Source organism: Amblyomma maculatum, chromosome 1 (genome assembly GCF_055883805.1).
Source record: "Amblyomma maculatum isolate TAMU_Amacu chromosome 1, ASM5588380v1, whole genome shotgun sequence".
Classification (NCBI taxonomy): Eukaryota; Metazoa; Arthropoda; class Arachnida; order Ixodida; family Ixodidae; genus Amblyomma; species Amblyomma maculatum.
The window spans coordinates 318,030,608-318,047,965 of NC_139344.1; the positions used below are offsets into that span (position 1 = coordinate 318,030,608).

Here is a 17,358-nt window from a genome sequence, read left to right on the forward strand (position 1 = left end):
CAGAGTTGTCAGGGTAATTTTGGGTGCTTGGCAAAATTAGGGAACTGTCAGGTATACCGTAAAAAAAAAATGTGTCCACGCCATGGCGAAAGACCGGCTAAAATCAACGTCAATGTGTGCCATGGATTTTTTTATAGCAATACGAGTGTCGTGTCCAGTCAAGCACATGTTCCGAATTCCCACTGGCATAACAGCTCCTCGCTTCTAACGTGTGTCCATTTCAGATGACTTGTTCTTGTGGCTTACTGTCAGCGCCTGCAGCATCGCGCCTGTTCCTACAGCCTATTACCCAGCCATATTAGTTTTCTCTCTTTAGCATGTTGCTTACAAATATTAATAATGCCGATTATATTGCATCCCTGTTGAAAATTACTGCCGTCATTAGGAAGCGGACATATCTCTACAAAACGTGTCTGTGAGACAGTAGTTTGGCATTGTGGACGCCTCGATCTATAGCCTGAAGGTATCGAGGCACCCTAACCCACTTTGGGGAGAAAATACGAGAGGGTCAGGCGGCCATGCATACGCGTCGAGCTGCAGGGTGCATGCATCTGGCTGCAGGCACTGGAGATCGTGCTGTGTTTACCTGGTTGTTATATTACTTAGAAGTTTCGGCTGATGCAAATCAGCAAACATCGCTACGTTTAAAAGTAGTTTTGTGGCCCAACAGTGATATGTAGTGCTTGTGCACTTACGATGCTTCACGCGAGGCGCCACTACGCTCCTCTAGCGTCGAACCTAAATCTCTCTGGAAAGCTTGCTCTCAGACCGCGTCGATCTCGTTTTATTTGCAGCATTCACGGTTTCAGCAACTTCATTTTCATTTTTGCTCTGGACGGACCTTGGCTGTGCATAAGCATCGGCGACTTTGTTTGCGAGCCTCGTCTGTCGTCAGAGAACAGGCTACTTGCAGTAATCTGTGACTCTGAAAGGCTTTCCTAACGATAAGGTCTCGTTCCCACACGCTGCTATCGCATTATTTGAAAAAGAAAACAGGCGGATTCCCCTTTGAATACCCGGACATTTACAAAAATGTCCGGGCTCTCGGTAGTGTGGCCAGTTGATCGCCGTCGATGGTCCCAGTTGCTCGGTATTGCCGTCTTCAGTCATGTCCAATGGCACCGGTGGCAAACCAGCGAGTATACGGCTCCTTCGATGGATGGAACGCTCCGTGCTCGTCACCCAGCACCTCCACCACAACTGTTACGTGCTTAGTACGCACAGGGGGGTTTATTTACAGAGGGATTGATGGAAGCAGGACCTCAACTACAAATGTCCTTCTGACCCTCGTTCTTCCTTCTCTACCGATCGTCCAACGGTTCATCTTCTTCTTCCGTTGATGTGCTATGGTGCGTGACAATATGTAAAATAGAAGGGGGATGGCGATAGCCCAACGCCTTGCTCCTAGAGCTCATATGACTGGTTTCGGCCTAATCATCGCGCTCCCTCCCGGAGACGCGTTCGGGACTCGCAGTGCGCCGTAAAGAAGCGCCTGCCTTTTTTCGTTTCGTCGGGTAACCTTTTGGTTAGAAAACGTGAACTCAGGGAACCTGAAAATCCCTGATTTCTTACAGTGTTATTTGTCCTGTTCATTTTCACAGCATCCATTCAGGCACAAAACCCTTGCTGTCTTATTTCATCGTAATCCATGTTTTTCTCTTCCTTTTTACTAGAGTAGACAAATATATCCATTCAGTGTCTGGTGGCTTTCAGCAAAAAAGCGGGGCAGTACAAGCGAGCTGTGATGGTAAGAGCACATCAGGGAGGTTTTACTCTGTTTTTGAGCTGAGTGCCGCGCTTCATATTGTAACGAAGTGTTCACACGTTGAACTTTCTTGACGGCACGACGGCTCCGCCGCATTGAAGAAAGGGACCAGGCGGTTTCGTTTGATAACACAAGATAACTGAATTTAATAAAGATGAACTCAAACAATAATTAAAGCGAATCCAGTATAGTACCAAATAAACAACTAATTCAAATTAACAACACATCAGTCCGCCAACGCGACATCTTCCGAGCAGGGGTCCCGAGCAGCAGCTCGGATGGTCGCCGTCCTCCCTTACTTGCCGCCAAAACCCCTCTGTCCACGTTCTTCAGGATTCTCCAGGCAGTGTTTGTTACCAGGCGGAAATGCGCTTATCGGAGCCAATGAGACGACTTTCTTTACAGCTGAGAAACCAATAGGACGCCGGTGCCCGCGAGGTTGTTTCCTGGCGAGCACCGCGTGAATTTCTAGAAGACGCGGCGCATCTCCGCCTGGCACCCAAACACACAAAAGGTAAACCAAAAACACATGGGCCGCAAGGACGCAGACGGCACAAAACACAAAGCTCCGTCCGTGCTCTCAGCCGTCGCCCCCAAGCCCTCAGGCGTTAACCGGTTGGGACGCGAGCTTTCAACAGCTCGCCTCCTTCACAGCCGTTAACCATTTTCCGAACGGCGTACATCGTGAATACCCCCCCAAGAAGAAGGGGAAAGCACAGCGACGCCGTGCAAAAGAAAAAAAAGGACCGCTCCCCGGCTGTGCACGGGTCCGGAAAACGGCGCGCGACATAGGCATAGCTCGCTATGCGACACCTCCCCCCTATGAAAAAGAGTGTCCCACTCGGTCACAATCATGCCCGTACAAATAAACCGCAAGGAAATGCTATGAATAACTATGTACAAGGTTCAAAAATGAAATTACGTCTACCGGATAGGACCACACAACAATACCAAAATTGAATAAAATATACGCAATCCCGAAAAAACGAGAAAATATAAATGTCAGGTGAAACAGATTACAACCAGGAAGGTAGAGAAGAACACTTACACGCAATAAAACATTGGCATATCAGTAAAAATTTTACAGGGCACACTCAAAATGTCCACTTGCACGTATTCACACAAAACACAAAACATTCGGGAGTATATACAAAGTCACGGCGGATTAATTAACACTTCCGTCCGCGCTGTAATACATCTCGGTATCACTGTCATAATCGGTCCCTACTCCTTTGGGGTTGGTGCGAGTTCCCGTGGGTCTACACTGAAATGTTGATTCGGAGTATGAATATGTCTCAGTCGCACTTCCAGCAGAGGTACCGCGATCACTGTTTTTCACGGTCGAGGCCGCTACACGTTTTGGCCTTGCGGAGACACGAACACAGCGCTCAAACGCATGCACACCATCACCACGATCACCGTTTGCTGACTCGTCGTCGGCGTCCTCATCAGAAGCAAGCCGTGGGTGGTAGTGTTTCAGACGTTCAGCGTTGACGACATCCCGCTTTCGGCCGGTGCGATCGATGACCTCCCAGTTATTTTCTGATACCTTCCGGAGCAGACGGAACGGCCCGTGGTATCTGTGGAGCAGTTTGGTGGTCTTTCCTTTCGATCGAGAAGGCGTCCACAGGTACACAAGGTCTCCCGGATAGAAAACAGCATCCCGTCGTTTGGAGTCGTATGCCCTTTTGTTCTTTTCTTGCCGGTCTCTCTCACGCTGAGCTACTACTTGGCGCGCCTGGCGAAGCCGGTGCACCACCTTGTGAGCATCCAATTCGTCACAGTCGTCTTGTGCGATACCGAGGGCCACCTCAACAGGAAGTGTTGGCTCGTGTCCGTGAAGAAGAAAAAACGGTGAAAAACCTGTCGTTTCGTGTTGCGACGAATTATAGGCGAAAAGAACATAAGGCAGGAATTCGTCCCAGTCCCGATGATGCGAGGAGACATACATGCTGAGCATGTCGGCAAGCGTGCGGTTGAAACGTTCGCACAAGCCATTGGTTTGCGGGTGGTACGCTGTTGTTTTCACGTGGTCTGTACCCATGGCTTTAAATATTTCCTCAATCAAGGAAGCAACAAAATGTTGTCCGCGGTCCGTAATGATGCGGCCTGGTGCCCCGTGGCGTAGGACGATCTCTCGCACAAAGCCCTGCACGGCCTCAGCAGCTGTAGCCGCCGGGCATGCTACTGCTTCGACCCACTTCGTGTGGTAATCAGTCATCACGAGGATGTAGCGGTTTCCGGATTGACTCTTCGTAAATGGTCCCAAAAAGTCCATTCCAACCTGTTTAAAAGGCATTCCCACCGGGGGAAGAGGCTGGAGAAACCCGATTGGTTTGCCCGGTGGGGCTTTGCGCGTCTGGCAGTCAGGGCAAGACAGCACGTAGTTTGACACCTGCGCGAACATCTTAGGCCAGAAGTAACGCCTACGTATCTTCTCCCATGTGCGCTTGACCCCGAGGTGTCCCGCCGTGAGATCATCGTGGCAGCCCCTTAGCACCTCTGACCGCAAACATTTTGGTACAACCAGTGCGTCGTAGTCTGACTCGAAACCTTTCGCTCGCCTGTGCAACACACCGTTGATCATTCGAAAACACCGTGCCGTTTTTTTCAGTGTTCTGGCAACGGGTGAATCCGGGTTCTCCAGGTGTCCTATCACTTCCCTCATCCAAGGGTCTTCCCTCTGCTTCATGCCTACATCCTCGCGACCTAGCACAAGCAGCGGTGCAAAGTTATCTTCACTAACCGGTGCCGGCTCGCGTGGCAGGCGAGAAAGGGTGTCTGCATCTGCGTTCTTCAAACCTGGGCGGTGTTTGAGAGTCAGGTCAAACTCTTGCAACAGCAGGGACCATCTCATGAGGCGTCCATTCGGATTCTTGACATTCATCAGCCATGCGAGGCTGGCTTGATCTGTGATCACGGTGAAGTTACTGCCGAATATATAAGGTCGAAACTGCCTACAGGCGTAAACGACAGCCAGACATTCCTTTTCTGTGGTGCTGTAATTAGCTTCCGCTTTGTTGAGATGACGGCTGGCGTAGGCGATGACATGTTCCCGACCCTCGTCTTTTTGAACCAGCACAGCACCAAGACCGTAGTCACAGGCATCCGTATGGATTTCGATGGGCTTGCCTGGCTCGAATTGACGCAGAACTGACGCCGTAGTCAGCTTCTCTTTGAGCGCTTGCATGGCCGCCTCGCATGCCGTGTCCCACTCAAACGAAACATTCTTTCTTGTCAAATTAGTCAAAGGTCGGGAGATTAGGGAGAAATCCTTGATGAAACGCCGATAATAATTGCAGATTCCCAGGAAACTCTGAACTCCTTTCTTGTTTTTTGGCGCTGGGAGCTTTTCGATCGCGGCTATTTTGTCCGGATCTGGTCTGATGTTCTCTCCAGTCAGCACGTGCCCGAGATACCTGATTTCTTGTTGCGCGAAGCTGCATTTTTCCGGCTTCAGACGCAAGTTGGCTTCATCAAGAGCGCTTAACACCTTTTCCAAGTCCTCTAGGTGAGTTTTCATGGTCTTCGAGAAAATGACAATGTCATCCAAATAGGCCAAACACACCCTCCAGAGAAGACCACTCAAAACTTTGTTGATCATCCTCTGGAATGTCGCGGGAGCATTGCACAGACCGAAAGGAACGACATTGAACTCGTACAGACCGGAGCCGCATGCGAATGCTGTCTTCGACTTGTCCTCTTCGCGGATTCCTACCTGCCAATAGCCTGAAGTGAGGTCAAGCGTCGTGAAATATCGAGAACCCTGCAGCAGATCCAAAATGTCATCGATTCGCGGTAATGGGTGCACGTCTTTCTCGGTAACCGCGTTCACCCTTCGGAAATCAACGCAGAAACGCCAACCTCCCTGCGGCTTTTTCACGAGAACGACGGGCGATGACCAGGGACTGTGCGACTCTCTGATCACTCCGTCACGAAGCATCTCTTCCACTTGCGCTTTAATGACCTCCCTCTCGAAGGGTGAGTGGCGGTACGGATGTTGACAAATGGGTGCTGAGCTGCCCGTGTTTATAGTATGCTCCGTTACGTGAGTGCGCTGAATCGGATTGTGCTTGCCGGTAAACAGGTGACGAAACTTATGAATAACGGACAAGAGCTCATCCCTCTCAGATGGCGTCAGGTGTGGCCCAGTTTGGACGTCAAAGTCCTCTGTCGCAGTGGGGTCGTGTGGCACGGCGAGTCCGAGTTGCGCCTCATGAAGTGATGTGGCCCAGCCGATCTTCGCGTCGCGATGTACCACTATCGGCAGCAAGGTAGGGTTTGCAACACGGACGATGCCGATCCCACCAACCACGTTCACGACAGTCCGCGCCACCTGCAGGCCACTTCTAAGGGTTGACTTTGGCTCGACAAGCTGAATTCCGTCTCTCGGTATGTGTACCCTTAAAATGGCTTCCGTACGAGGCTCGATGGAAACTTGTTCTTTACTTCGTGCAGTGACCACATTTGACTGCGATTGCACGCTAGTATTGAGGTGCAGCTGGTACACTTCACTCCCTATTTTTAGTTGTTTACGGAGGAAGTCAATCAGCAGGTTTGCCTGCCGGCAAAATGGGAGCCCTCCTATCAACTCATAAGGGCAGTCCTTGAGGACAATGAATCTTACGCTGAATCTGGTTGATCCGAATTGAAGCACTACTTCTGTTTCTCCTACAGGTGCTAATAAGTCTCCGCTGATTCCTTTGATAAAAGCAGTGCCCTCAGTTAGTTCGACTTTTGAAGCAATTTTAGCCGCGAAGCCGGACGAAATGATGTTTACGGAGGCGCCAGTGTCGATGAGAAGGGTGGTCTTCAAGTTATTTGCCTCGACTTGGACCGTGAGGAGTTGGTCTTCGGTCATCACGCTCACAGATCGGCCAGGCTGACCACCTAAGCCCGGCCGTTCCCGTTTCCCGGATTGGGAGCCTGCTCGTGGCGCGCATTTCTCTGTTCGCGGGCCTCGTCTCTCCATCGCTGGCGACAATTTCGAGCTATGTGACCGCTTCGGTTACAGTAGTGGCATCGCGGCCGTCCGTCGTCGTCACGCGAGGTTCTCTGGGGCCATGGCGCGCGCCTACGAAAAATTTCTTCTTCCATTGCCTTTAGACGTCCGGATAACGATTCTAGAGAGGCGGCGATCGCCTTGAAATCTTGCTCACCTGCGAGCCTTTGTTGTTGACCATGGGAGGCAGCAGTGTAGGTGGGAAGTAGGTGGGGCTGCCCAGATCCCGGCACAGTCAACGGACGAGGCTCGTTGTCAGCACTGCCAGCTGTTGGCAATATGTTAGAATTACAAACACAGGGTCCCGTTGCCAGGTAGGTGGTGTTTGCTGCGGTGGCCGGCAGCACCCGGGAAGTGAAACCCATCAGCGCGGCCTGACTGAGGCGTTGCAGTGTCTGCAGGAAGCCGGCGCAGCTGGACGGATTGGATATTATCATCTTCTCCATTGTCGCCGGTTGCAGGCCCCGCAGCAGATGACGCAATTTGTCTTCTTCCGGCATTTTGCGGTCGACCCTGGCGCTGTCGTGACGCTGGGGCTACGTCGACCCGGCCTTCACTTGGTAGCGTGCAGAGACTCGGGGTTGAAGTAGGATTGAATCTTCGAAGTTGGTGAAATATGTACAAGCAGGTTTAATGGCACTTTGAGAAACTTATTTACAAGATTATTTACACGAAAAAGAAGGGTACATCAGCAAAATGGCAAGCGTTAAGAGTTCATAGCGAGAAGCGACTGGATGAGCCGTTTACCCAGGGCCCAGAGCGACATTTCGTGCTCTGCAGCGTCCTTAAAACCCCCTATGTCCAGCCCCTCTCTGAAGATGCTGACCAACCAAATCCAGGGCACGCCCCTCAGGTATCGGCATCCAATCGAACACATCACTGCACTGATGGTCTGAAGCACTGACTGGTCCGGCATTCATTCGTTGGGCGTGATCACTTGTTGGCGGGAAAAGCTTGGGAACGGCGAGGAGAGGAGGTACATTTCTATTCTTCAGCAAAGAAACCACAGGCTGGTTCTGACAAGTGGTTTTACTTCTCAGAAACCCGAGTGCACGTGGCGCCGCATCCGCTCCCAGCATTGTCCGTTTTCGACAATTGCAAATCTTTCCTGCATTCCTGGGAAATCACTTAATGGCTGTATGCGTCATGCTCCTTTCTTGTCCTGCACGTCAGCGGACATGTCACTCTGTCGTCTCCTTTGGAAAGTAGGCATTCCTCACTGGACGATAGGGCTTATCGACTGGAAGGGTGAACAAAAGAAAGAAAGCACTTCCTGCATTTCCCGCAGGGGGACGTTTCTTTGTGTTTTTCCAGACGTTCTCTTGGCAGGGTCAATTTGGCATTTGCAGAGTGTCCACAAAGCAAAACAGGCTTACAAAACAGGATTCCTGGAAACAGGCTCACTTAGAGCCATTGGACCATCACCACATATTCACAGCACTTTTCCATGCCCACAGGCGAACAATAGAGCGCGCAAATGCGGATGCTTGGTCGTAACAGCCTCCTCCCCCGCCAGAAGAGTCTCGGAGGGCAGCAGTCCCAGCTGCTGCATGAAGAGACGACTTAATGGCCTGCACGTGAACGCTTGAAGCTCGCTGTTGCTTGTCGCGTTGTCTTGATTGTTGTAGGCCAAATTGCTCGAGCTGTCTGAAACTCAACCACATGTCGAAGCAAGCACTCGGCTCCCGTCTGAAGAGACCAGGTTAAAAGAAAACTGCCATTGTTGTTCGAGAAAAGCCCACTCTCAAGACGTTCAGGACCCACGTATTCCTAGAAAACCAAACGTGCTGCTTTACATAGCCACACATATACAAGCGCACGAAAAAAAAAAAAAAAAAAAAAAAACCTGATTATCAATTTGGATACATGGTGAGGAACATCTCGGACCGCTTAGAAAGAGCGGCTAAGCGCGTCCGCATTCCCATTTAACTTCCCCTTTTTGTATCTTATTTCAAAATTGTACTGCTGTAAAATCAAGCTCCACCTAAGAAGGCGACTGTTCTTCGATGTCGCAGTTTGCAGCCAAGCCAGGGGACAATGGTCCGTCTCTACGGTGAATTTGGCCCCTCCAAGATAGCACTGCAATTTTTGAATGGCCCATACAATGCAAGCGCATTCTTTCTCTGACGCGCAATAAGCCCTCTCTCTAGAACTCAGTTTTCTGCTCAAGTAGAGCACGGGGTGCTCATTACCGTCGTCATCTCTCTGGCAGAGAACAGCACCTAACCCTCGATCACTGGCATCACACTGGACCGTGAATTCTCGGTCATAGTCTGGAGCTCGCAATACCGGACGGCTAATCAGCACAGCCTTCAGGTTTACGAAGGAGGCTTCCTTTTGTTCGTCCCAGACTACATTTGTCGGTTCTGTCTTGCGGAGAGCGTCGGTCAGAGGGCTAGCCAAAGCTGAATAGTTAGGGATGTAGTGATTGTAGTACCCAGTCAGACCTAGGAATGCTCGAATTTCCGTCTTCGTGCTCGGCCGCGGATAGTCTGCTACCGCAGAAATCTTAATCTCGCTGGGTTTCCTGAAACCTTGACCTACATTGTGACCCAAGTAGTCCACGGTCGCCCTTGCCAGGCAACATTTCTCGGCCTTTACGGTTAGTCCAGCTTGACGCAAAAGGCTCAGTACAGCTCTTAGATGTACCATATGGTCCGCCCATGAGTCGGAAAAAACCGCAATGTCGTCTAAATAAGGCACCGCGAATGTTTCACACCCCTTTAAAACCCTATCCATGAGTCGGGAAAAACAAAATGGAGCATTTTTGAGCCCGAAACTCATCATTGTTGGCTGGTAGCTGCCCGTCGGAGTGACGAAAGCCGCGTATCTGCTGGCGCGTTCAGTGAGCGGTACTTGCCAGTATCCTCGAGTAAGGTCCAGCGTAGTCACATATGCCGCTCTACTGACCTGTTCTACTCTCTCCTCAATATTCGGAATAGGATACACTTGATCCCTGGTGAGAGAATTTAGCTTTCGGTAGTCTACCACAGGCCTAGGGTCTTTACCTGGAGCTTCTACTAAGATCATAGGCGAAGCATAATCGCTTTCCGAGGGTTTTATTACTCCTAATTCCAGCATGCGAGTTACTTCCCTATCCAGAATTTCTCTTTGCCTTGGAGAAAATCGGTAGCACCTTGATCGCACTGGCACGTCTGAAGTCAGCTCAATATCGTGCTCAGTCAAATCAGTTCTGCCTGGCCTGTCCACGAAGCAGGCCTCAAACTCTGTTATTATTTCGCCCAGATCGGACAGCTGGGATTTCTTTAATTCTCCTCTCTGCTCTGTCTTTTTGAGAAGCTCCTGTATCTTAGGATCATTGGCTTGCTCCATAGCTAAGTCCTCTCGGGTTCCACTTAAAAGTCTCGTGATATTATTAGACACTGGCGGTAAGAGGTTATTCTCAAGAACGCCCTCATTCCGCGTCTCATCAAGCTCACTTTCAAGTTGACCTATTTGAGATGCCTCGCTCTCAAAGTTTTCTGACCCGCTATCTTCCACATAGACCACTGTTTTAACTGCCGTTTCCTCCGCTGTGGAATTTTCTGGTATGAGCAGTGTAGCTAGTTCTCGCGCCTTTGAACGTGTTAATGCTTGCACAACACTGTCTCCGAAAAGGATGCCCCTCTTTCGCAGTAGCATGTCCGATTTGTTGGAAAACAAATACGGATAGCACTTAGGCAGCTTTTCTGAAACGGCAGCCTCGGTTGTTAACTCGCCGAAAGGGCCCTCGATGACCACGTTCGCGATTGGCAAGCACACACTCTGTTCCTCCACTACCTGGCGGATCCACGCACACTGTCCTGTATAGTCGGAAGGCGACACATACGCCGGATGGACAACATCCATCGTTGCGGCCGAATCGCGCAGTACCTTGCAAGGCTTCCCATTGACTACTAGGTCATGCAGGTAGGGTTCTAAAAGCTGCATATTTTCATCGCAGTCACTGACATACGAGAAAGCAATCTTTTCTTTCCGGCAGTTGACGGCAATGTGACCCTGCTCATTACACCTAAAGCATGTGAGCGGCTTCCTAGCCTCAAGCTTATTCTTTGTGTTCTGCGCGTTGGTCACTTCCCCACTTTTCTCACTGCCGTCCTTTCTAGGGCGTTTGCCTGAAGAAGCCTTCCTTTCTTCGTTTGCAAATCTAGCAAAGCGCCTTTTCTGACGGTTATTTACACTGAACTTGGGATTGCGGGGCCTATCCACTGCTGGGTTGCTGAATTGTCGGCGCGAAGCATACTCCTCAATAAGTTCGGCAGCTTCAGTTGCCGACTTAATTTCGCCTCGGTCCTGTAACCAATTTCTTTCTTTTTCTGGGAGGCAGTTATAAAACTGCTCCAAAAGAATTCGCTCGACTACAGCGTCCCTATCACTGTAGGAATTAGTGCTCTTTAGCCACTCGCCCAAATTAACTCTTAAATTGTACAGGAATTCAGGGTAACTCTCGTCCCTGGACTTAGTAGCTTTCCGAAAACGTTGTCTGAACGCCTCGGCGCTAAGCCTATACTTTCTCAGAAGGCAAGCTTTGACCTTCTCGTAGTTGTCCGCGTCCTCCTTGCTTAGCCGCGCGACAACCTCCGCTGCCTCGCAGGGCAGAACCGTCAATAATCTCTGAGACCACGTGTCTCGCTGGAAGGACAGTTTTTCGCAGGTTCGCTCAAAGTTAGCCAAATACAGACCGATATCCCCTGATATCACATATGGCTGCATGTACTTTGACATCTTGAAATCTGCCTCCTTGTTGAGAAGAGGTACCGCTAGCTGGGGACAATTGCCCGACCTCTTGCTCAACTCTAGTTCTAATTTCCGGAGCTCAATTTCTTGGTCCAGCTTTTTTTCTTCTCTTTCACGCTTCTTTTCCTCTTTTTCCCACTCACGTTCGCGCTCCTTTTCCTCTTTTTCCCGCTCTTTCTGCTGTCTGAGCTGCTCCTTTTTTTGACCGATGAGGTTCCATGCTTCACTGAGCTCCTCATCATCGGTTCCCAGATCAGTGATTGCCTTTATAATCAAGGGTTTTCGTGCCAAACCACTTGTATCAATTCCCAATTCCTCACACAATAGCAACAGGTCCGGTTTCTGCAGCTTTTGTAGGTCCATGATCGCTCCGAGTGTCGGCTACTTCCAAAACAACTGTGCAAACTACCAAACCTAAAGGCGTTTCCACACTCTCTTTACCAGTTCTAAAATCTAACCCTGTTCTAGAACCTGGTCCACATCAGAAGAAAAGCCAAGCACTCACCCACACATGCGATCGATGTCCGAGCTGCTTTCTTGTTGGCCGATTGTTGCTCCTGCTTGTTGCTTGAGATGCCACCTCCGATCACAAGATGTTGTGGCTTGTAGATTCTGATCCACCTCGAATCACCAGATGTTGTAGCTTGTAGATCCAGACCCCACCTCGAATCACCAGATGTTGTAGTTTGTAGATCCAGATCCCAACGCTGGTCACCAGTTGTCGTGACGCTGGGGCTACGTCGACCCGGCCTTCACTTGGTAGCGTGCAGAGACTCGGGGTTGAAGTAGGATTGAATCTTCGAAGTTGGTGAAATATGTACAAGCAGGTTTAATGGCACTTTGAGAAACTTATTTACAAGATTATTTACACGAAAAAGAAGGGTACATCAGCAAAATGGCAAGCGTTAAGAGTTCATAGCGAGAAGCGACTGGATGAGCCGTTTACCCAGGGCCCAGAGCGACATTTCGTGCTCTGCAGCGTCCTTAAAACCCCCTATGTCCAGCCCCTCTCTGAAGATGCTGACCAACCAAATCCAGGGCACGCCCCTCAGGTATCGGCATCCAATCGAACACATCACTGCACTGATGGTCTGAAGCACTGACTGGTCCGGCATTCATTCGTTGGGCGTGATCACTTGTTGGCGGGAAAAGCTTGGGAACGGCGAGGAGAGGAGGTACATTTCTATTCTTCAGCAAAGAAACCACAGGCTGGTTCTGACAAGTGGTTTTACTTCTCAGAAACCCGAGTGCACGTGGCGCCGCATCCGCTCCCAGCATTGTCCGTTTTCGACAATTGCAAATCTTTCCTGCATTCCTGGGAAATCACTTAATGGCTGTATGCGTCATGCTCCTTTCTTGTCCTGCACGTCAGCGGACATGTCACTCTGTCGTCTCCTTTGGAAAGTAGGCATTCCTCACTGGACGATAGGGCTTATCGACTGGAAGGGTGAACAAAAGAAAGAAAGCACTTCCTGCATTTCCCGCAGGGGGACGTTTCTTTGTGTTTTTCCATACGTTCTCTTGGCAGGGTCAATTTGGCATTTGCAGAGTGTCCACAAAGCAAAACAGGCTTACAAAACAGGATTCCTGGAAACAGGCTCACTTAGAGCCATTGGACCATCACCACATATTCACAGCACTTTTCCATGCCCACAGGCGAACAATAGAGCGCGCAAATGCGGATGCTTGGTCGTAACAGCGCACAGCTGCAGCACATCATAAAAGTATTGCTCCGGAGACTCCGACGGCAGGTGTACCCGGTTCTGCAGCCGAAGGTGAGCGATTTCCGTCGCGTGGCGGCTGCTGAAGCAGGTCTTGAGCTTCGCCGCCCAGTCACTCCAAGAAATCGGCGCACCGGTAAGCAGCTGTGTGGTGTGCCACTTCTTCGCATCGCCATCAAGGGCAAGGTATAAAAATTTCACCTTTGTGTCGTCGTCCCAAGCGTTCAACGATGATACGTGCTCGTAGCAGGTCAGCCATTCCGCCACGGACTCCTCAGGGGTTCCCTTAAAAACAGGAGGGGGGATGGACATCCTCGGTTGAGAGCTCGTCATCGTAGCGAAGTCAGCTGTCGCCTGCATGTCCGGATCACTCCTGAGATGGGGGCGCATCTCCGGTAGAGCGGGGTCGTCGTTACCACGCACCTTCCACCACTTGTAACGAAGTGTTCACACGTTGAACTTTCTTGACGGCACGACGGCTCCGCCGCATTGAAGAAAGGGACCAGGCGGTTTCGTTTGATAACACAAGATAACTGAATTTAATAAAGATGAACTCAAACAATAATTAAAGCGAATCCAGTATAGTACCAAATAAACAACTAATTCAAATTAACAACACATCAGTCCGCCAACGCGACATCTTCCGAGCAGGGGTCCCGAGCAGCAGCTCGGATGGTCGCCGTCCTCCCTTACTTGCCGCCAAAACCCCTCTGTCCACGTTCTTCAGGATTCTCCAGGCAGTGTTTGTTACCAGGCGGAAATGCGCTTATCGGAGCCAATGAGACGACTTTCTTTACAGCTGAGAAACCAATAGGACGCCGGTGCCCGCGAGGTTGTTTCCTGGCGAGCACCGCGTGAATTTCTAGAAGACGCGGCGCATCTCCGCCTGGCACCCAAACACACAAAAGGTAAACCAAAAACACATGGGCCGCAAGGACGCAGACGGCACAAAACACAAAGCTCCGTCCGTGCTCTCAGCCGTCGCCCCCAAGCCCTCAGGCGTTAACCGGTTGGGACGCGAGCTTTCAACAGCTCGCCTCCTTCACAGCCGTTAACCATTTTCCGAACGGCGTACATCGTGAATACCCCCCCAAGAAGAAGGGGAAAGCACAGCGACGCCGTGCAAAAGAAAAAAAAGGACCGCTCCCCGGCTGTGCACGGGTCCGGAAAACGGCGCGCGACATAGGCATAGCTCGCTATGCGACAATATATTCACCTTATTTTAGGATAATAAAATTTTAGCAGCCAAGGCGCCTATTGTATGTCTCGTAAGTTTCTACATGTCGACCGACACGTTATGGTGGCTAGAACGGCCTGTGCACGTGTTGAGGGATGACTAAAGGTCGATGCAATTGCAAGCCAACTTGCTGGCGATGCTTCTTTTTTCTAGTGAAAAATATTGAGCAAGATGTAAGCCATGTTCCTACACAATTAACACATTGCTATAAGGCCAATGTTATGTATAGTGAAAGACTGATGTGTAACGAAATACGAATAATTATTTCGCATTTTCACGCCCTTGTCGCCCCGCTTTCTCACTCTCTCATCCGCTGCCTGCAAACGAGCCTTACGCGCATCGAGCCGGGTTGAACGAGCGGCAGAAAGAAAGCGCGTGTCTTTACTCATGATGGCCCATTCAGGTAGGTATTGCTGTGCAAACTGGCTGGTCGCTCGCTTCGCGAATACTGCAGAAGATATATTCCGGCAAAATGTAACACCCATTGCACCGTCCTTGTCATGAGACGACCTCCGCTTTTATACAAAGCTGCCGAGAAGCCAAGGAAAGAATATGTTGTACTTTTGATGCGCTTGGCTCAAAAACACAGCAAGAGGTCGCCAGTGCGTTGTCGAGCACAAAGCTGTTAAAGGTAATGTCAAAGCGCGGTCTCGCGCAGTTTCTCTGAGTCCATTTACCAGAACATACGAGCAGCTACGACTGCGAAAAAAAAAAAAAAATCGAATGAAGAAACGGCAGCAGTTACAACTTACAAGCAAGCATTCGCGACAACTTTCTGTAGCGCTCAGCAAAACATCGCTTCCTCCATACCACAAGGCAGTGTACCCGAAGGAACATTGCTCGAAAGTCACGCGGACTCATACCCATGTGCCCCGAAGAGATGCGTTCCGATTTCACCCTGATCTTATCAGAGCGCAAGACGAGCCGAAGCTATACTCGAGGAGCAGCTGAACACACAACGCGCTGCTCGTATTAACGCCACTACGCTTATCGCAAGGATTTATCGGCGTCCTCCAGAAGCCGTCAACCCTCGCAGCTTGTCGCGGGTGGGCGGCCTTGGCTGCTCAAGGCGTTCTTGTACAAAAATCCGAATCACACTGTTGCAACATACAGCTTGATTAAACTTCCTTGCATGTCGGTGTTTCGCTTGGATTTAAAGGAACGTTTACTTAAAGTAAGAGATCAACCGGTGACAGACCGAACTGATTTGAAAAGAAACACGACGCACCACCTGTCGACACGTAACTGGTCGTCTTGGCACTGTTCATTATATGCAATGTAGCTGCGCCGTCAGAGACGTTAGAACTGAGCAGACCATGGAGGCCCGAATTATTACGTGGATTGAGTGTCCTTGTTATGGCCTCATTCTGAAAGCATCCCATCTACTCCCCAAACGGGAAACAGTATCATTCTATAGGATACGCTTATAAAGAGCAAATCGGCCTACATTTCACGCACATCAGGCTGCCAGCCAGTTTCATTTGTGGAAAATCAAACAGGCGCACTGAGCGACCAATTCCCTCGTGACAGTGAACAATGGTGTAGAGGACTTGTCCTTGTCATTTATGAAAAGCAGAAAAGGATAGAAGATTCAAGATCGATCGCGTCGAAGTTCGCAAGGTGGATAAGTTTGCATGATATGCACCAGAAAGAGCCTACCGTAGGTAAATCGATTGTTGGTAAGCCAGCCGAAGTTTAAAACACATTAGGATCGAGAGCATGTTGGCAGCTGATTGCTGCACTCAGCACGTTCACGACCAGGCAGCTCGAACGTCTTTTGCGAGCAGTGCCCAGAACTGACTGGGGTCCAGGAGAGGACACTGCTTTGAGGTCGGTGCCAAACACTCACCCGTAGAGAAGCGCCGCCCCCGCGATGGCTCCGCCGCACTGGGCCGTCACGTAGAGGAGCGTCCTGAGGGAACTAACTTTGCGCGTGGCGAACGTGGCCAGAGTGACAGCCGGGTTCATGTGCGCGCCTGAAATGTGGCCGTAGCACTGCACCAGGGTGGCGGCCGCCGCGCCGGCCGTCAGCGCGATGCCCAGCACCGACGGCTCGGCAAATCCGGGCCACGACACGTGCGCGCCGCACACGAGGAACACGTAGAAGAAGGTGGCCAGGCACTCTCCGATCACCGCGCGCCACAGCTCCAAGCTGCGGATCTCGGCGCGTAGCGATCGCCGCTTGTACGACGACGTGGAGGTGCAGCGGCCCGCCGAGTCCAGCCGTCCCAGCAGCTGGAGGAACAGGGAATCCAGGCTGACCGCGGTCGCTGCCATGGCCTTCGGTCCTCCCAGAGCACACCACTCCTCTTCAGGAAGTCTTCCCGCCATCCATGATAGCTGTCGACGAGACTGGGCACCGTTATCCTAGGGGCGGGCCCATCGCGAACGCTAGTCACAGTTGCGGCGTGCCCTGTCGAGGTTGGCCTGCGCGGTACAACCGGTCGAATACATCGACGTCGGAGAGCAGTTTCGAGGCGAACGCGCTCGCCAGCGTCGCGGACGCAGAGTGCCTCGGCGCGCTCTTGCTCAAACGCGCGCACACGGGGAAAGGAGGCAGTGGAGGAGGAGGAGGAGATGAAAGCCGAGAAAGAAGGGGCGCGGCGCGCGCGTCACTCGGTACTTTCTGTTTAGCGCGTTGTACCGGCGCCACCGAAAAGGGGCTGTTCCCCATTTGGGCCCGGCCCCGGCAGATTGCACTTCCCATGATTTTATTCGAGATTGCGGCGCTGTGTGTAGGCTCATCCGAGATTTGTCACATGGCAAGGGCGAGCGGAACGATAAAATAGGGGAGTACAGCCCCCCCCCCCCCTTTTTTTTTTTTTCAGTTATTTACCGCGCGAACCGTGAATGCATTGACATTTTTAGCGGCTAAAGAGCTGTCAGGAGTTGAAAG

General features: G+C 51.0%; 1 protein-coding gene across 3 annotated transcripts in view; it reads right to left on the minus strand.

Moving 5' to 3' along the window:
• LOC146207210 (aquaporin AQPAe.a-like) overlaps positions 1-16,994 on the minus strand; it is a 189,521-nt gene extending 172,527 nt beyond the window's left edge. Inside the window, exon 1 of one of the 3 annotated variants that reach the window (XM_084609095.1) lies at positions 16,312-16,994. In XM_084609095.1, coding sequence (XP_084465221.1) covers positions 16,312-16,793 — 482 coding nt within the window. In that variant the 5' untranslated portion in view covers positions 16,794-16,994. The remainder of the gene's footprint in view (positions 1-16,311) is intronic. The other 2 variants (XM_084608984.1, XM_084609042.1) reach the window with 2 other exon arrangements.
• Positions 16,995-17,358: the final 364 nt, after the last annotated feature.